General features: G+C 42.2%; 1 protein-coding gene across 3 annotated transcripts; it reads left to right on the top strand.

Moving 5' to 3' along the window:
* Positions 1 to 709: 709 nt before the first annotated feature.
* On the top strand, positions 710 to 19,429 carry LOC115452988 (glycogen debranching enzyme-like). 3 transcript variants are annotated; one of them, XM_037443383.1, is made up of 21 exons: positions 710 to 897; positions 7,858 to 8,009; positions 8,140 to 8,237; positions 8,315 to 8,498; positions 8,696 to 8,906; positions 8,990 to 9,127; positions 9,392 to 9,723; positions 9,954 to 10,079; positions 10,598 to 10,741; positions 11,017 to 11,085; positions 11,520 to 11,726; positions 12,993 to 13,113; positions 13,536 to 13,668; positions 14,112 to 14,310; positions 14,739 to 14,835; positions 14,936 to 15,106; positions 15,178 to 15,380; positions 15,452 to 16,382; positions 16,464 to 16,598; positions 16,684 to 16,833; positions 16,914 to 19,429. In XM_037443383.1, exons 2-21 carry the CDS (start codon positions 7,864 to 7,866, stop codon positions 17,901 to 17,903), a joined length of 4,785 nt encoding a protein of 1,594 aa, XP_037299280.1. In that variant the 5' UTR covers positions 710 to 897; positions 7,858 to 7,863; the 3' UTR covers positions 17,904 to 19,429. The 3 variants fall into 3 exon arrangements, with proteins under 3 accessions (XP_037299280.1, XP_037299278.1, XP_037299279.1); XM_037443381.1 differs by lacking the exon at positions 710 to 897 and adding an exon at positions 6,643 to 7,642; XM_037443382.1 differs by lacking the exon at positions 710 to 897 and adding an exon at positions 6,645 to 7,642 and having other exon boundaries at positions 14,142 to 14,310.
* The last annotated feature ends 1,128 nt before the right edge of the window (positions 19,430 to 20,557 follow it).

Raw genomic sequence — 20,557 nt, 5'->3', positions numbered from 1 at the left:
TGGCGGCCCTAAACGACGCAAGGCCCCAGGCGAAAGCCAAAAAATAAAACCGACACGAAACCCCGGGCAGAGAAAACAAAAAGTTCCCCGTTTTAACAGTTTCGTCGGTAAGATCGTAAACGAGGTCCTCCAAGGCACCGCACGAGGCCCTTGAAAATGTGAGGCCCCGCACGATTGCCCAATTCGTGTCCCCCAAAGGCCGCCCTGATGATAGTACAGAAACTAGTAGCGTCCAATTGTAGATCGTACTTATAATACTTATATCGTACCATTTGAGGATCGTATCTATATCGATTAACGAGAGCTGATTATCGCCAGTCCACACAATATTGCTGTGCCTGTCTGGACGAAACTATATACACAGACTGATGCTGGAAAAAAAACTATGTACTTACGTACCTAGATGTTATGTAAACCCCTATGATGAGTTTTCCACCGCGTGTAGGTAAGTCTGCAAAAGTAAATGTCCATTTAAAATTTATTATTGTAAAAAGCCGATGCGGATTGTTAAAATACTAATATAGTTTAAGGAAGAATTAGCCATTGCACGAAACAACTATTCTCAAGAGTTGCACTTGAACAGTATTTTCAAAGAAATAATAGTTTGTAGATTTTTTTTGATAAAAGTCGATTAAATGAATTTCACTCATGATTCAGTCAATAAATCGATAAGCGTACAGCACTTATGAAGGTTACTTGTAGGATAAAAGTGTCAAAAGTCAACAAAGATTCAAAAACATAAACCTAAAAATAGTTAGTTATTTCTAAAATAAATGTAAAGTACCTCATCAAAATATTAATAAACTATTTTTGCATAGTCACTGTTTCACGTGTTATTGTCGTAAGCTAGTTATATTAACAAATGCTTCAATAATAAATTGTGTAAAAAGTAAATAGGTAAGAAATCTTTATCAGTTATCGGTAATTTGGGTAAAACTTCAATTAAACATTATTACTGAATCTATTTAAATAAAATTAGTTAACCATGTATGCCATAAAATCACTCATAACACACAATATACTCATTTTTAAATTTGGTAGGTACTTTTATAAGTCGTGACTGAAACTCAGCTTTAATGAATGAATACTATGAAACGGAGCGAATATTGATAATAATTTTTATTTTAGTTGTTCGACATAAATCATATATATCTTTACAAGTTACAGTACAATTATAAGCAATTAATTACTTTTTTTCCTGTGTAAACTTTCTATTATATTTTTTTATTATTTGTGTTTCATTTAAATACTCTGCATTTAAAAAATAAAATATCTCCTTTGTTCTAAATGTTACATATTATGATGACATTACCTTAAAAGAGATTTATAAAGTAGTGAGTGGTTGTAAAAAAATGTTACAAAATGTATATTGTATGGATGCGCATTAGATTAGGTATGGTAGAACAAGAATACAAATAATAATATAATTTACCTTAAGATTTTTAATGAAATGAACTCTTTTGCTTTTTTTATAAAGACTATTTTTGTCTACTAAATCAGTTTTTAAACATTATATTATGTTTATATATTTTTTTTACGTTATCATGGGGTTAAAGTAGCTTCACATTTAGTAGTAATACTTATCCTGGTGCCTGTATTACTTGTATATATTGATACTCTTTATTCAATAAATAATATTGCCATAATACCTAACATAATAGGGGACCGTCCTGCGTTTGATTTTGTACATTATTCTATATGTATTAGTTAATAATACGAAAAAGAAACCATTATGCGAAAACTGCATTAAAATTGGTTAAAAAATGAGCCAGTAATTCATATTTCAAATATTACTATGTGCCGAAGTGGGCGCGAAGTGGGGATATAGCTTCATCTCTTTCTTTCGCTCGCGTCGTAATGCCCGATGACGTCACACGTGGGTATTGCGCCTCTTTTCTGTTTCTTGTTACTTACCCCTTCTACTGAAATTGAAAGACTTATAACTTGTTGATTTTTACCGGATTTAAATAATTCTTTCTGTGTTATAATTTATATAACGTAAATATTTGATAATAATAAAGAATTAAAATGAGTCCGGTCCCCTATTATATTGTTCTTTTAAAACTTCTTCATCTATTGCATTCAAACCAGTTTAAAAGTAGTTTAGAACTGAGTAAAATAAATGCTTTCATTTACAAAGTGGAGTAAGTACAAAAAGGTGAATAGAGACAAATATGGGTAAATGAATAATATATTAATTACATACATAAACTCTTTTTATTCTTGTTTACCTGATATGTAAATTTCAGTAAAATATTTGCAATAATCAGGGTAGCTGTTTTAGTGTTGTCAATTTTCAATAATCAAAGTCAGGGTTGTTAGCTAATTTACTTGGAAACTTTTATGAACATAATAATTAATTCAAGATTTAGCATAAAAATAGTTTTGAAATCCACTACAAATACATAAGAGCTATAATATTTTCAATTTTGGTAATTTGGGTGTATTATTGCTATGATAATTCTGCCAATATCAAGTTTGAAGGGAGAAGACATATGCTGTATGTTTATAAAAAAAATGTCTGATCGAGTGAATATGGATAAAAAAATAATGTAAACAAATGGAATAAACAGGTGAAAATAATCTTTAAATAGGAATATTTCCACAATTGCCAGTTTTTTAGATTAAAATAAAAACTAAAATAATAATGGCAATTTCAACAGTAAAACACTTAAAAAAAAATTATAACTACACACACTTATTATTATTAAAGCCTTATATTAAAGCCTTATATTATTAATTAAAATAAATTTAATAAGTCCAAATATAAAGGGAGAATCAGCTAAACTTAATAAAATGGACATGTTGACAGGTTTCAGGATAATTAAAGGAAGACAAATCATATAAGGAGTAATAAATACATATTAGGACATTTAAAAAATATATGAAAATATCAGAGCCTTTAAAATCTAATAGGCGTTACTGCTAATAGCAAAAAAAACAAATCCTATGAGAATATAATTAAGAGGTACTATAAAATTTGGTAAATATATACAACTTTCAAATTCTATATTGATATTCATGCATTATTTGTTCTATAGAAGTTATCATTTTGCTATTGTAAGTCCTATGTGTGTCCTATGTCAGAAGGGAATAGAAAAATAGTGCTAGGCCCATCATAATCATATTCTGTTTTTGTTGCTATGCACATGTCATGTTTACATTCACCTCGTTCATTTCTATTTACCTTAAAGACATATTTTTTATGTACCCCTCATTCCCATTCCATTACCTCAAACTTATAGAAGAAGTACAGCTGTCCTGATTTTGTTTTAATTAAGGCCATAAGTGGCATCAATGCTCTTGAGCTTTGAAGGCGTTGTACTATAACGTTCACTAGATGGCGATACGCGTATCTACGCGGTATAGTACGTTTAAATCCTTTGTTGTCGAAATAAAAAGCATGTCTATGTTACATTTGGAATACCTCGAATATGAAACGCGACAAGTTTTTGTTAAGTAAGTTTGGCAACTAGTCTTTTATGCGTCAGTGCGAGCTTCTATTACTACGTCCATGCTTGACCCAAAACTTGGTCCTTTCTGGTCATTACTGCGCCCATCGAAGAACGACGTCCTTGCCCGGACACTGTTGGCACTGCCCTAGCCATGGGCGCTGGTAGGGGGGTACAAGCAGGTGCACGTGCACCCCCGGCACAAAATTAAATCACACAATATATAAGTCTCTGAATAAATCTGCAACAGTGGGAACTGTCGACCACAGAGGCTTTTTAAACTACCTAAAATATTTTTAAAAACCCGCGTGATTCGAGTTGAGAAAAAAAGACTTAATTACGGAGTATAGCGTAGGTGCAGATGCACCGCCCTAAAACTAATCTTGGCGGCGCGCATGGCCCTAACTACAAGATTGGGTAGGTAAGTAAGTAAATAGGTATCTCATTGCCGATATTAATGCACAATAATATCGACGATGTTGATGATTTGTTTCATGCTTAGGTTATTTAAGGTCAGCACAGACGCACAGAACGACCTCAAACACAATTAAAATATATATTCTATTCATTCATAATATAATATTATAACCGTATTAGCACTTAAGTACTAATAACAAATACTAAACAACCAACTGTAAATATTTCATCAGTTTATTATGAACCGTTCGTGATTAAGGCAACGTCGTGAAACGAGAAACTGAGTTCAATTACAGCCTCTCAGCCCTCGAAATAAGCCGTAAGTTCTTTTAAATCAGTGAAAATTGTTAAAATAAGTTTCAGTGTCTGACAAAATTGATATTCGTCAGATATTATTCCAAGGATCCACGGCTCTTTTAATTTTTTCTTACTTACATTTATTTTATTGAAAAGTCGGCAAGATATCTCTTACCCGACTCTTTTGTATTGTACGTGCACTTATACCCATGGGCGATAATTGTTAACTTTTTTTTATCAAAGTACAGTCAGCCAGAAAAGTAGGTGAACAGGGTCAATTGAAATATTCCTTGTTATTTATTTACTAGTTGACCCGACAGACGTTGTCCCGTCTTAACTATGAATTTGTAGCGCGCATTCTGTCAATCGCTGACAGTTATTTCAAACAATTGACAGTTATATAAAATTAATACTTTCGTTAAATTTTCTAATTTTCCGCGCAATTTCTTGAATTTTTTCTTTCATTCTTATGAATTTTTGTTTTTGTCATTGTCAGGAGAAGGTTCTTACCTTCTCCTGACAATAACAAACACAACAACAACAAAAAATAGTGAAATCGGTCCAGCCGTTCACGCGTGATAGCGTGACTAAGGGAAATAGAGATTCATTTTTATACATATAGATAGATTAAGATAATAAAAAAAAAACTATTTGAAGTTGGTGAGGACACAAAAGTTAGTCCGCCCCTTATCCACGAAGGCTGTATTCTTCGAAACGTCGGGAGAATATAATAATATAAAAACCGCGATTAAATCCGCCAAATAGTTTTATTTAAATGTCCAACATACGCGTTAAACATAAGACCTCATAATATTATATTCTTGTTTTTTCGTTTGTTATAACAAACGACTTTGCTATTTAACCAGTTGCATGCTACAGTCAAAACTATATTTATATAAATATAGAGAATATTAGTTCAAGTTATTTTAAGAAAAACATCGTAACAAACATTAAGTATAAAAAAAATTATTAAGCCGCGATCAAATCCGAAAAATAGTTTAATTTTAAACATATTTAGTATTTTTACTAGAGCGATTTTTAATTCAATAGCTGTATCTGGTAAAGTCTAGTCTGGGTATGACGTATGTACTTCCACTAAAGGCACAGTTGCAAATGTGAATTGAGTACATTTCACGTTAATGAACATTGTAAGATTGAAATGGACATCGCCCGTAAAGCTATCAAGATTCAATATCGACACAAAGCGGTGCAGTATGCCTTTCAGTTCAAACGTGATAACATAAACGAACACTGATTTTGCCACGATAATGTTCTGTTGTTTGTCAAGGTTGAGTTTGCGGCGTGTGAAGGTAATTAAATTTTAACGTTACTAATAATATGTTTGTAATCTGTGTAATCTGCAAGCTAGTTAGGTCCATGACATTGGCATCTTATTTGCTATAGTGCTAGAACTAAATATCATGTCGAAATATGACTACAAAGAGATACTAGCGCTACGACTCATGAAGCCTGAAGTAGACGACAGCGTCGGTGCGTGACGAAATACAACGTTAGATAGAGGGCAGAATGCCAGACTTCCTTGTTTTATATTGGCACGAGCTTTTGCATGCGGCCTCATCTGCGTGAAAAAGAATTTCGGGATAAATGCTTCCCCGGGTTGCTTATAGTACTCGGGAGTAATATAGCTTCCTATTAGTGAAAGATTTTTTTAAATCGGTTCAATAGTTCCAGAGATTAGCCCCCGCAAAAATACAAACTTATCCTCTTTATAATATTAGTATAGATTATATACTTTCATAAAATATGTTAAATATAATATCTTCAAGGTTTGGAAAAAATAGCGTCCTTGCCTGTTCTTTTCATTCATTCTTCGATGTTTATTAAAGTGTTCAAATATGGTACCACATTTCCCGTCTTACCGAACACCATTCAATAACGAATTATACGAGGGATCATATAAGCTTAATTCTAAATTTAAAAAGACCCATCCCTACTATTTTAAAATGAATATTTTATTGATTGGTCTAATTGTAATCTTTCATAATGTCGAGTTTATAATAGGGGACCGGCCTATGCTTGATTTTGTACATTATTCTATATGTAATGGCTTTTAATACGAAAAAGAAGCACTTCTGCGAAAACAGCATAAAAATTGGTTAATAAATGAGCGAGTAATTCATATTTAAAATATTGTAATGTGCAGAAGTGGGCGCGATGTGGGGATATCGCTTCATCTCTATCTTTCGCACGCGTCGTAATTCCCGATGACGTCACATGTGGGTATTTTGTCTCTTTTCTGTTTCTTGTTAATTACCCCTTCCACCGAAATTCAAAGACTTATAACTTGTTGATTTTTCATCGGATTTTAATAATTTTTTCTGTGTTATAATTTATATTATGTAAATATTTGATAATTGATAAGAATTAAAATGAGTCCGGTACCCTATTGTATATATTTATCGTTAATTACTAGGAATTGTTATTTTTTTTAATTGGGATGTCTTCTATACGATATCAAACCGCAAAACAATAAAATGTGAAGATTTCTCTGTCACAATTAGATCTTCCATATTGTTTTAACTCGAGAGAGGTGATCGTAGAATCGTAAGTCAATATGATTCTGTAACAATGTAATGAATTCAATTTATTGCATTGTAATGGTCTCACCTTTCCGTTTACGAGCAGACAAGACATAGATTTTTGTGTAAGTACATTCTTTAAGCATTAGAAGTAATCTGCTTACAAGATTAAGTATTCATAATCTGACAACTTTTTAAATTATTGAATGAAAATTATTCTCATAGCTTTTAAGTAATAAACCGTCTGATAAAGAGCGTACGGATTATAACTACACTAGGTGTTGTTCGCGGTTTCGTCCACTTTAAAAGCCTTTCCCGCTACAATACTTTCTAAATCACTAGCGACCCATAGCCCCCTCTGTATGGCGAGTATTTAAAAAAAAACTGATTTTCTACAGAACCTATGTGCTAATCTAGAACGTGGTAGGTATGTGTTCAAATTTCATCCAAAACCGTTCAAAGTTTCTGAATCGACTTCTAACAAACATATAAACAAGTACTGTTTGTTTGGACGGGATCGCTTTTTAATATAATTCATTGAAACATCCAAACAATTTCACAAACTGATGCATTTATAGTAAGATAAGAATTTACTCACACCGATATAGATACGTATGTGATACGTCGTAGTGAAGGCATTGCACATCATCCAGCCGAGTGGCGCTGCGCCAATTGATACTGGTGGATCCTCGAGCTATTGTGTTGGTAACGGGTCGACAGGGAACAATGCGAGGAAACTTAATACGATTCGCGAGCGGCTTCACGCTTGCCGCTCATCACGTTTATATAAGAGGGCAGGACGTCGCGTGGGGCTCACACTGAGCGCGCTGTTTCATGGGTACTCGTCACCGGTGACCGCTCGACATGCCGAAAATGGTGACTCGCGAAAAAAGCGACTACGGGAGAAAGGTGCAGGAGAAAGCCGTCATCGAAAAGGTGTCCTGCTGAACCGGCGCGGACGCTCACGCGCGATGGAGCCGAGGGCGATGGAAATATTGTTGGGCAAACTCGTCGGTTACATTTTCTCATTAGCGGTATCTAAACGTTCCATCCAGCCTGCCCCGAGTGGCCGGTCGCGAGCGAGCGTCGGACGCGTCCCGCGCCTGTCCCGGCGGAGGCGTGCGCTCACCACCGCTATACCACTGTTGCAGAGGCAGATGGCGATCGAGCGCTGCGCCGCGGCCGCTGCCGCCGCGGAGCCCGCGCGCCCGCCCGCCCCCGCGGCCGCGCCGCCGCCGATCACCGCACCCGCCCGCGTCGTCACGCTCGAGCATGGAGAACATATGGACTCCACGCTCTATAGGTATCTATAATTCTCAATCCCGCTATACCTACTCAAATATAATATCGCAAGATCACACAGTTCAATTGAGCATTAGTGGAGCTGTTTATTTCTGTTACTGCGCATACCCACTTATGACTGTTTTTGCTAGATTCGAGAAAGGCTGCTACTTACAATTTTGCCCCGGGCCCAGCTTACTGGGCCGCAAGGTGTTTCTCTACACCAACTATGTGATTTCCGACAATGACCGTGAGTAATTGCACCCTGTAACTGTAACTGTTTAGACCTTATTTGATTTATCAATGGCGACGGTTGTGCGTGTGCAGAGGACGAGCAGGCGGAGTTCATCCGCAACCAGTATTACGGTCTGGAGTGGCGCGGCGTGGGCGCGGACGGCGAGCCCGCCGAGTCGCTGGGCGCCGGCCCGCTGCTCACCGACACCGACGTCTGCTGCGAGCTGCGACTCTCGCGCGCTGGCTCATTCCACTATTATTTCGTCTACGACAATGCGTTAGTACAATATCTTGCTAATAAAATTATTGAAACAGCTTTAGGTTTTACAAAATTTTAAGGAGTATTAACAAGTTGTACCTAGGAATATCAACAATTTTCATATTACGTAATTACTATTACATTTACAACGCAGTATCTCAAATCAACATCGATTAATCGTTACTCGATATCTATATGTTATGTCTATGTTTTAGCGAGTCGCCGATCGGGCCTCAAGGCTCAGGCTGGTTCCACGTAGCGCCAACGCTGCGCGTGGGTCCCAGCGGGCGCGACACGGTGCCGCTCGACGGCATCATGTGCCAGACCGTGCTGGCCAAGTGCCTGGGCCCGCTGCCGCGCTGGGAGGCCACACTGCGCGTGTCCAAGGAATCAGGATACAACATGATACATTTCACTCCAGTGCAGGTGATCACATCATTCTTTCTGTAGTCTTTTAATTAGATTCAAATGGAAAAGTTTAAAATACTGATGTCTGTTATGTCACACAGGAGTTAGGCGCGTCCAACTCCAGCTACAGCATCGCGAACCAGCTGCGCCTCAACCCCCAGTTCAGCGCCGACAGCGGTCGCGATGCCACCTTCGCCGACGTTGAAAACCTTGTCGCTAAGATGCGAACGGAATGGAAAGTAAGACAACGTCACGGCATGCAGATAAAACTGACGTCAATCTTTATAGCTAGACTGAAGTTAACTTAGTATCCTATTCTTCTTATTTATTGGATATTCAGTGAACAATCTCTATGGACATTAAAGTTACACGCTATATTTGTCGACGTTTAAGGGTGTCAGTAAACGTAGAGTATAAATTCAGCCCCCAACGAATATTGGTATCAGCTCTCTCTGATTTTAGGATTGTTATATGGGTACTAATATAATGTAAAATGTGTGCAGATGTTGTCGATCTGCGACGTGGTGCTGAACCACACGGCGAACGAGACGCCGTGGCTGGCGGAGCACCCGGAGGCGACGTACAACTGCATGAACTGCCCGCACCTGCGGCCGGCGGCGCTGCTGGACGCGCTGCTGGCGCGGCTGACGGCGGACGTGGCGCGCGGCGAGCACGAGGCGCGCGGCGTGCCGCGGCGCGTCACGCACCACGACCACATCGAGGCCGTGCGCGCGCTGCTCGCCACGCAGCTGCTGCCCGAGGCGCGCCTGCACGAGATGTACACCTGCAACGTCTCCGAGATCGTGCAGGAGTTTTACTTCATGGCCCGCAACAAGTCAGCACTAAATACTAATCCATGCGTTGCTGTGAAGCTGCGACTTCTCATTTTGTGTATATTTTCGTTGGTAGTTAATCATCGTAAAATTTCGTCTATAATCTTCTAACATAAAATTACACCTATTGTAGGGAACATTGTCCAATTAAGGATATACGCGACAAAAAAGTCGATTATTTGAAAATTCGTGTTGTTTCTGGTAATAATGACTGGTGTTTGTTGTTTGTCAGGGTGCCGGCTGTGAAGGCGGGCGAGGAAGAGCGTGGCGAGTTGAAGCTGGTGCCGGACCCGCAGTACCGGCGCCTGCGAGCCACCGTCGACCTCGACCTCGCACTGCAGCTTTACAATGTCTACAGGCAAGTGTCCGCCTTCAACTGTAGGTTCTATTCTATTATTAATATCTAGCAGAGTAATAGTGACGTGGTATAGCATAAGTGACGAGTAGGTATTTTGCACAACTCCTTTGATATTTCTAGCGAAGTTTGGGTGAACTAGCACGCTGAGTTTTAGCCATTTATAGCTATACCAGTGTCTACCTGTAGTGAATTGGTGTTCAGCCAAAACGTCGTGAACGTAATTTACTATCACAGCGACATGCGCCGGAGTTCCATTAAGGGACGTGTGAGATAACGTTCAAATAAAACGACACCGAATTAAAATTAAACTATTTTTAGAATTTTATCGCGGTTTCTATATTATATATTCTCGCGACGTTTCGAAGACTTTGCAGCCTTCGTGGTCAAAGGGGAGGCTGAGGTATTGTTCATCCGCAATGTACAGTTACAACCGAACATAGAATTAATTAAAATTTGTGTAAAAATATTATACTAGGAATAATAGGAATTTGTAAGGTCCCGATGTTCCGTGTGTACAGGGCGGACTGCTACGACGAGGAGTCTCGGCTGAAGCGGTGCTGCGAGGAGCTGCAGCGGCGGCTGGAGCGGCTCAACGACGCGGCCGCCGACGAGCTGCGCGCGCACCTCCGCGCCGCCATCGACAACGTCGTCGCCGGCATGAGGTGCGTCACTATCTCATAACTCTCTAGACGCATGCTTCTAGAACAAATTGGACAGTAAATATTTTAGCTCATATTTATTTCGTACGGATTTTTTTTACTTTTACGGTATTGGCATCATTTTGTAAGGTAGACATAGGTTCAGATCTGTTTAATAAATTATTTGGCGAAATACACCGTCCTTCAATAATTTTGTGTGCCAATAACTCATACTTTAGATTGTCGTTTTTGAAGCGTTTTCCCTGGTCTCCATTTATACTAATTTGCTTCTTTTACAGATATTTCCGTCTACAGTCTGATGGGCCTAAAATTGAGGAAGTTAGTTCTGAACACCCGCTTGTACCGAGGTGAGTATTATATAACTAACAATTTTCTATTGCAGTAAAAATCAGCACATTTTCATTTTGCCTGTGAAAATATGCGTGTTGGTCGCGTAGTTGTGTACGGCTGCAGTGCTGAGGTCTCGGGTTCATTACCTAGATCGGATATATAGCAAAGTAATATTAGGTTTTCTACTCAGTATGAGAGGGGAATATGGAATTCATGCCCGATATGGCGATAGGCTCGCCCCCTATCATGTCATGGAACGGAATACGCAAAATAGAAAGTGGATGCACCAGTTGCGCCTTTGCTTTGCCCTTTTGGGAATTAAGGGTGTGTCTCTCGTCTCTCTACTACTGGAAGAGTGTATGTGAAAAAAAACGATTTATTTTATGACGATAGATATTTAGTATAAGATATACAAGGTATTCCCCTCGTGTGTACTGGACACGTGTCGCAGGTACTTCACGTGGGCGTGCGCGGTGGAGAGCGCGTCGCTGGCGGACGTGGAGGCGGCGCTGTACGGCGAGGCGGGCGCGCACTGCATGGCGCACAACGGCTGGGTGATGGACGCCGACCCGCTGCAGGACTTCGCCGCGCGCCCCGCCGCCGCGCGCGTCTACCTGCGCCGCGAGCTCATCGCCTGGGGCGACTCCGTCAAACTGCGGTACGCTATACTATCAATAATAATAATAATAGAGCTTTATTTAATTCCATACAGATTAGATTTAAGTACGTGTACATAAGACATTATCAATTAATTAATTGTATTGAGCATGCAACACTTTCTATTTACAAAAATTAAGTTATTTAATTCAAATATTAATTATCATAATTTTGTATGCTTATTTGTTTTTTTTTTTTTAATTATTTATTTTAATATTTATTTTCTGTGTGGACCCCGTTCGGGTAAAAGCCTTTTACGCTATACTACTACATCTTTATTGACAAAATATAGCGTTATCTACTGCCGTCAAAATACAAAATATAAAATGTATACCTAAAAAAAGGTAATTTTTGGTCAAGTTACATTGCTTCATAATTCTGGTTTTCTGGTGTCCATCAGTTCATTCATACAATTTGATAGATTTTACTATTATTGTTATAATTGAATAATCGTTTATTTGCTCTTTTTGTAGTCATTGATGAACGACGGTATGACGAATAATTTATATAGTATTTGCTATTTACTACGTGTTGTGTCCATAAATATATGCAGGAGTTATGAACATATTAACTCATTATATCTTTGTTTTTACTTACATAATATAAACAAAAATATTGGCTTCAAATTTTTTGTCTTAGCTTTTCTATATAATCTATTTTTTTTGTAATTAAAAATTACTGATGTATTCTGTCCACTTCTAAAAACGGGCCTCCTTACTACTGCAAGAGTGATTAGGCCTTAGTCCATCACGCTGCTCTACTGCGTGTCGGCAGGCTCGACATACCTTTGAAATTCGCGAATAGAATTGTCAAGTATGTATATTTCTGTCTGTCCGTCATCATTAAAACGAACGATAATTGATGAACAATCGACAAGCAACTTCGAAAAGTCAGACTACTACTACGACATTTGTACTTGATAAATATTTTAAAACTACTGTCATTACCCTACAATGTAGATAGAGGTATCACGCTCAAGCATGGTGCTGAAATGATATTATTGTATAATAATAAATTAATTTATTGCCTTTTAATCACCAAATAATACAACAAATTAAGCAAACATAATATTAGTGAAAGACAAAAGGAAATGACTCAGCATGTGCTGACCGAAACCAGAGTTTAGATCAGCGCTGGTTTTCAGTCTCCCCTATCTCCTCGTATAGTTATTTAATTGATTGTTATCGATTGTTAATTTTGCGATTGGCTTCCCAACATGGGTCTATGCTCAATATATCCGATTACTTATTACTATGCATTGCTTCAGGTATGGCGACAAGCCCGAGGACAGCCCGTTCCTGTGGGCGCACATGCGCGAGTACGTGGAGCTCACGGCGGAGGTGTTCGACGGGCTGCGGCTCGACAACTGTCACTCCACACCGCTCCATGTGCGTACTTCAAACATAGTTCTACAGCAATTAACACCACACTAACTTAGAAATGTCAACTACAGGAGAGACGTTTAAAGTGAAAAATAAGATAGATTTTGTAATACTAGAGCTTTCTTGATGAGTTTTTTGTGTAATTCAAGAATTCGTCATTTTATAGCAAAAAAAAAAAAGATTTTGTAAGCTTATAAACGATAAAGAAATAATAATCTTCATTTCTAACGGAAATTTGCCAAATATCGACTAGTGTTAATTCATGCTGTCGATAACAATCTATTGACTTTTTCTTTCTAAACTAGATAGAACTTGAAGTCTTGCTCAGATAGAGTAGAAAGAAGTTGTTCTTACATTTATATCGGCGATTTTAAAACTGGATATACTGGACTGTGTTCATTAAGATCCATCGATGTTCATGTTCACAGGTGGCCGAATACATGCTGGACTGTGCGCGCAACGTAAAGCCGGACTTGTACGTGGTCGCGGAGCTGTTCACCAACTCCGACCACGTGGATAATATATTTGTGAATCGGCTCGGCATCACTTCGCTAATTCGAGGTTAGAATAAATTAAAAAGAGATTTTTTTTTCTAAACTCTTCAATTGTAAACATTTTTGACACACATAAAAGATGTTAATCGATTGTCTATGTTTATAAAAAACACCAGACGCTTTTTGTACAGTGAAAGAACAGTAATAGAAAACGAATTATTTTCTGTCTGTCTGTTTTTCCGGTTGTTTGTTAGCGCACATACTTGAAATTACAAAATGGTTTTTCATGCAATTTTTTCTAGTGGACTAAGTACGATTGGAAGCAGAATATAGGTCTTGTTTCATTAGAATGAAAACTTGTAATTGGCATATAGTTATTTAAATTATAACTTATTTTGTAAAATTAGTCGTAAGCTCCCCGAATACTCCAAAATAAAATATAAATCAGGAAAAGATTGCGTTATTTGAATGATCAAATCTACCAGTAGTAAATGTATTTGTGTGAGTGAGGAGTGGGTAGTGACGGCGGTGTTGTCACAGAGGCGATGAGCGCGTGGGACTCGCACGAGCAGGGCCGGCTGGTGCACCGGTTCGGCGGGCGCGCGGTGGGCGCGTTCTTCCGCGAGCCGCGCCGCGCCGCGCAGCCCCGCGTCGCGCATGCGCTGCTGCTCGACCTCACGCACGACAACCCCTCGCCCGTCGACAAGCGGTGCGCACCTTATACTCTCATCTTATATTACCAATATTTGAGACAAAATGCTGCTTTGTTTCAATAAGGTTATCTAGTGTAATTTTAAGCTAATTTAAGTTTTATTATTTTTTAAACTATAAGTATTTGACCGAGACTTTATGAAATCGCATCTCTATTATTTGTTTTACTTCAATAAGGTTATCTAATATAATACTTAACTAATTTAAGTATAATCCTTTTTTAAACTATAAGTATTTGACCGAGACTTTATGAAATCGCATCTGTATTATTTACGCTTTCCGTCCTATTTCTTCTTATAATTATACTTCTTGTTCGGCATTTAAACTATTATGTTCTTTCAAAGTTATATTGCCTGTCCTAAAATAGGATGGGAGATGACTCTCGCCATTACTCCAACCATTTTCTAGTGGTAATGTTGTGCACAGGTCGGTGTTTGATATGTTGCCGTCGGCCGCGCTGGTGTCGATGGCGTGCTGCGCCACCGGGAGCACGCGCGGATATGATGAACTTGTGCCACACCACGTGAGTGTTACAATCCGTTATTGAAAGTGTAATATTACTCTAAGATCATGAATTGAAACCTGTTTTTTTGTTCCGTGATTGTGATGGTTGCTTTCACTAGATTCACGTGGTTGACGAGACTCGACTGTATGCGGAATGGGCCGACAGTCCAGGGAAGTCGCAGACAGAATCTCCCAGCGAAGGAAGAGTGTTCCGAGACACCGGCATCATGGCTGTAAAGCGTGCTCTCAATGAGCTTCATTTTGAACTAGCACTCGCCGGATATTCTGAGGTGGGTGACAATCACTCGTTAATGATCAAATACCTAATTAATTGATAATACTTATTATGGTCTGCGGGTAGGTGTATGTAGACCAGATGGACGCTGACGTTGTAGCGGTGACGAGACACGAGCCGCGCTCACGTCGCTCCGTGATTCTAGTAGCTTTCACCGCGTTCACGACGCCCGATCCCGCCGCCACCCCGCGGCATGTCAAACCGCTACGTTTTGAGGGCCAGCTCGAAGAGATTATCCTGGAAGCCGAACTCCATCGTGTCGAGCGCAGGTAAATAGATTTTTTAAAACCGTTTTTATCCACCCGTCGTAAAATAACCTCAAATGCGAATTTGATTTCAGAGTTGAGGGGCGATCCGCGTCTTTCGCTCGCCATCCGCGTTATATCAATGGATTAGAAGAATACGAAGCAACCCTACGTCGTAGCTTGCAGCTCGCTCAATCAGGCGTATTCGTGAACGAACGCTCAGAAAACGTGCACACCGTGCTGGAGTTCCGTCCGCTGGCGCCGGGCACGGTGGTGGCGTTGCGCGTGTCGCCGCGGCCCGCGCACGCCGCCGCGCTCACCTCGCTGCAGCGCGCCGTGGACGCACTGCGCGCGCCGCCCGCCGCCGACCCGCTCGGCCTGGCGCCCGCGCTCGCCGACCTCGACCTGGCCGACTTCAACACGCTGCTGTACCGCTGCGACGCGGAGGAACGCGAGGCGGGCGGTGGCGGGGTGTACGACGTGCCCGGCTGGGGACCGCTACCTTATGCTGGACTGCAAGGTGTGGCTTCTTTGCTCGCGGAAGTCACCCCGAGCGACGATCTGGGCCATCCACTGTGCGACAATCTTCGCGCCGGTGATTGGCTCGCTGAATACCAATGGCGAAGGCTAGAACGTGAGCCGCGATTGGCGGCTGTCGCATCACGTTATCGTGATGCTCTTCGGCCTTTGTCATCTTTACCACGGTTCCTGGTGCCGGCTTACTTTGCCGCGGCAGCAAGTGCTCTGTACCGTGGCGTGGCGCGTGCAGCTCTTGGCCGCTTGACCGCATGGGCACGTACTGGAGCATTCTCTCGTGCGCTGGCCCTCACGAGCGTGCAGCTAGCAGCGGCGCTGCCGTCGGCGCCACTGCCCCCACCATCACCAGCACTGCCGCCGCCGCGCCCCACGCGCTCCGTTACGCTTTCAGCAGGGCTGCCCCACTTCGCAGTTGGTTACATGCGCTGTTGGGGCCGTGACACTTTCATTGCATTGCGCGGTCTGTTCCTGCTCACGGGACGATACCAGGCAAGACCCGAAATGTTAACAAGATTATAATTTCAAACTCCTAATTAAAATTATTTATTGACCTCATTCCTCTTCTAACAGGATGCGCGATATCACATTTTGGGCTTCGCGGCATGCCTTCGACATGGACTCATACCCAACTTGCTGGACGGCGGACGCAATGCTCGTTACAATTGTCGGGATGCAGTCTGGTGGTGGCTGCAGAGTATTAAACAGGTGCTCGTTCATTTAAGGTTTCAATGTATAGTGGACATCCTCAACAAAATATTGCATGCTAAAATGTATAATTTTCGTACCACAGTACTGCACAGAAGCACCGCAGGGTCACGCCCTGCTCACGGAGCCCGTGTCGCGACTATTCCCCAAAGACGACAGCGAGCCCGCGCCGCCCGGCGCCGCGGACCAGCCGCTGCACGACATCATGCAAGAGGCTCTCGACGTGCACTTCCAGGTAACGGATGAACTCACAATCTCATTGTCGTATGCACACTGTGTTGTCATATTATTTGTTCATCCATATTTTTTTTACAGGGACTCGTGTTCCGCGAACGCAACGCTGGCCGCGCCATCGACGCACACATGTCTGACAAGGGATTCAATGTGCAAATCGGTATCGATCCTGAAACAGGTTTTCCATTCGGTGGTAACGATGCTAACTGCGGCACATGGATGGACAAGATGGGCTCGTCGGAAACAGCGGGCACGCGCGGAAAGCCGGCGACGCCGCGGGACGGTAGCGCCGTGGAACTCGTAGGCCTCTGCTACAGTACCGTCTCCTGGCTAGCCGCGCAACACCGCGCCGGCCGCTACCCGTACCCGGGCGTAGTACGGCGTCACCGCGACGGCAGTCTTACTTCCTGGACATACGCACAGTGGGCCGAAAGAATTCGGCACTCGTTTGAGCGTCACTTTTGGATTCCACCGGCACCCTCCGCGGTCGATGCACGGCCTGATCTCGTGCATCGCCGCGGAATATACAAAGACAGCCACGGTGCGTCACGGCCCTGGGCCGATTACCAATTGCGGTGCAATTTCCCGATTGCGATGGCAGTTGCGCCGGAACTGTTCGACGCGCGCCATGCGTGGCAGGCACTAGACCAAGTTGAAAAATTGCTGCTTGGACCACTCGGTGTGAAAACGCTCGACCCAGCTGATTGGGCGTACCGCGGAGATTATGAAAATTCGAACGATAGCGACGACCCCAGCGTTGCGCACGGATTCAACTATCACCAGGGCCCGGAATGGGTCTGGCCTATTGGGTTCTACCTGCGGGCGCGGCTTGCGTTCGCTCACGAGTGCGGGCGTCACGCACGCACCGTGGCTGCCGCCTACGCTGCGCTTGCGCCTCTGTTGGCCGAAATTCGCACGTCGCCCTGGCGTGGGTTACCCGAGCTAACTAACGCCGCTGGTGCCTACTGTGCCGACTCGTGCCGTACTCAGGCGTGGAGCTCGGCCGCCGCACTAGAGGTGCTCCATGAGCTTGAGCTAGCGCGCCGCGCGCGGCCGCTCGCTGCGGACTGACGTGTCCGCCCGCGCCGCGTGCGGCACGCGCGTCGCGCCGCGTCTCCGCGCCGCCTCTACGCGCAGCCCTACGAGCCGGCACCGGCGCCGCGCGCCCTTGCGGCGTTACGCCGTCTCGCGCGTCGTGCTCGCCCCGCCGACCGACTATCTCGCACTGTGTATAACCTGCTCCGGGGCGTGCGTGGCTCCGGCCTGGCCACCGTAGTCTACAGTGACCGCCACTTCCGCTACGGACTGCCATTACGTGCACGCCATGCGCCCGCGCGTCGCCTAGTGGCAGACGAGCTTGGTGTTCGGCCGCCTGCCGAGCGACGTGTTCCACGTTTGTCGCGTCCACGCGCAGCACACTTAATGCCGCTTCACGCACCAGTACCGCGCCTTGCACCACGCGCCGGACTGCTGTTATTCGAGCGAGCTTCACCTTTACCGCCGCGACCGTCTCCGGTCCGTTCACGGCTTTCGGCCTTGCGCTTATTGCACGTGGCGGAGGACGCGCGTTTCGAGGAGGTCCCGCCACTTGAGGCACCCTTGCCACGCCGACCCCTTGCCTACCGACAACCGTCAGCAGGGGTGCCACCCCGACGACCACCGTCGGGCGTTCCACGTGCGCGGCTTTCGGTGCCAACACCAACAGCCGAACGTGAAGAAGCGCCTCGTCCTCGGTTTGCTTTGCCCGACGATGGCTCCATAGCCGACGACGACGCCACCAGCGAGGCCGAGACAGTCGAGCTAGCTTACGAGGCGCTCGCGAAAGATTCGCCGCGAGTGAGCGCTGCCAACATGGCACGTGACGACGCCGACAAAGCAGGCGCCATAGCTTTTGAGCGCAAAGTGCTGAACACAGAACGTTACAACAATGGCGCACGAGCTCCGCTGATGGCGGGCGGCGGGCGGGGCGCGCGCGGCATGCGCGGCGTGCGCGGCGCGCGGTCTTTGCGCCGCGCGACTGTGCGCGCGCTGCTGGCGTGCTCGGGGTTGCTGTACGCAGTAGCGTTCCTCGCGTTTTATTTCCTGAGTCTGCCGTGAGCGCGCCCTTCGAAATATTACCCACATGTGCGAATTTGTCAATCTTGCCGTTCCAAATCTTCACCTCGCCGCAAACAAACGGTGGCTTAATGAGACGAATGTCTTTATTGCTTTATATAATTTTGAGAAATAATTTTTAAAATAAATATATTTTGTTACAATGTCTACTCTAATATCACCAAGCTTTACACGCGGATCTGAATGCTATTCCTTTGCGCCGCTACACTGTCCATGAGATAAAATATTTGCGGTCGTAAATGATCCTGGGTCCTCGTGCGAGCAAGTTGGTGGTGCAGTAATCCACTAGTGGATATTAATAATAATATGTTTTCCTATGAAATTATGTGATTATCAAATAAAATAAAATACTCAGTTTGTTGGTGTATAGTTTATATATTATCTTACGAGTTAAGCGTTGGTCACTAAATATTGTAGTAGAGTAATATTACTCTATTGTGTTTGAACGATTGTCTTCGTTAATAAATATTATGAGCAAATTGCATCTTTTCTATTATTTTATGCTCCTACACTAGCGATAAATGTAATTGAAAAATCATCAGACTTTTAAACCCCGTCAATCCTTACCTTCTGATCGGGTTTTCAGTTATAAACCTCATTTGCGATATTCGAGACCTAGGTCCAGAAATCCGAAACACGATTATATTAATTGACATTTATAGTACATAAAATACGATTATTTATAGTGAAAGCCATAAAAATATATAATTTACTTATAATATGATTTTTTCTAGTATAACGGTTTGTACTTTTCTGGATAAATTTTTCTATAGTAAATTATAAAAGCGATCCATGGCGCCATCTATTTAAAAAAAATCGGTTTAAACCGACTCTAAAGGTGGAAGGTTTATCCATACGTCCAGTAAAAATTATGTTTGTTCTAGCCTTAGCTATAATTTAATACCCCATGGTCCGATTTTACACCTTTTTGAACAACTTCGATAGCCCAGTCTTTTTTTTTGAAGCGCCAATTTTAATAAAATATCTGTAAATTAAATCAATATCCATAGCCGGTTTTCTATGAAATACCTAATAATTTTTATCAATTTCAACTTATTTATAAATAGTAAACGAAAAAGAAATGAGAGTAAAATTAATTAATTAAATATCTAAATACCTCAGACAAAATGCACAATATTATTTAAAATATGTATTAAATCGGTAATGTGGAAGTGTTTACGGTTGATAGATGTGGTCGCAACCAAAGAGAATTATAAAAATTGCGACTGACTTGTAAATATTGAACAGAGAGCTTCCCAAAAAAAACCTCAGAACTTTTGGTATTGAACGACCCACGACGTGTACTCACACGTTATTCCTACGCTCACCATTTGAAAAACGGCTAATAGTCACAAGTGGAGTCACCACTAGTGACTATTAGCCGTTTTTCAATAAACGATCCACATCCAAATCTTCAATCCGATTTCGACAATGAACCAATCAAATTCACTCATTTGTAAGCATGTCCAAAAAACTTTGTTCTGCTTGGTCTATTTATGAGATAGATCGAATAAAGTGATTGAGATATTATACTGAAAATGGCGGTATATCGTAGTGATAAGTGATTACATACTGTTGGCCATTGACAATCAGTGATAAATATTATTACA

Source organism: Manduca sexta, chromosome 26 (genome assembly GCF_014839805.1).
Source record: "Manduca sexta isolate Smith_Timp_Sample1 chromosome 26, JHU_Msex_v1.0, whole genome shotgun sequence".
NCBI lineage: Eukaryota > Metazoa > Arthropoda > Insecta > Lepidoptera > Sphingidae > Manduca > Manduca sexta.
Note: the sequence above shows the minus strand (reverse complement) of the source record. Positions and strands in the feature narration are given on the sequence as shown.

Bases quoted from the DNA above. Each gene is read 5' to 3' on its own strand.
- LOC115452988 (XM_037443381.1), top strand. From the start codon at position 7,571: ATGCCGAAAATGGTGACTCGCGAAAAAAGCGACTACGGGAGAAAGGTG. The intron at 13,669-14,111 runs GTTAGAATAAAT...TGTGTGAGTGAG, and splicing joins CATCACTTCGCTAATTCGAG to GAGTGGGTAGTGACGGCGGT. The intron at 14,311-14,738 runs GTGCGCACCTTA...TGTTGTGCACAG, and splicing joins CCCTCGCCCGTCGACAAGCG to GTCGGTGTTTGATATGTTGC.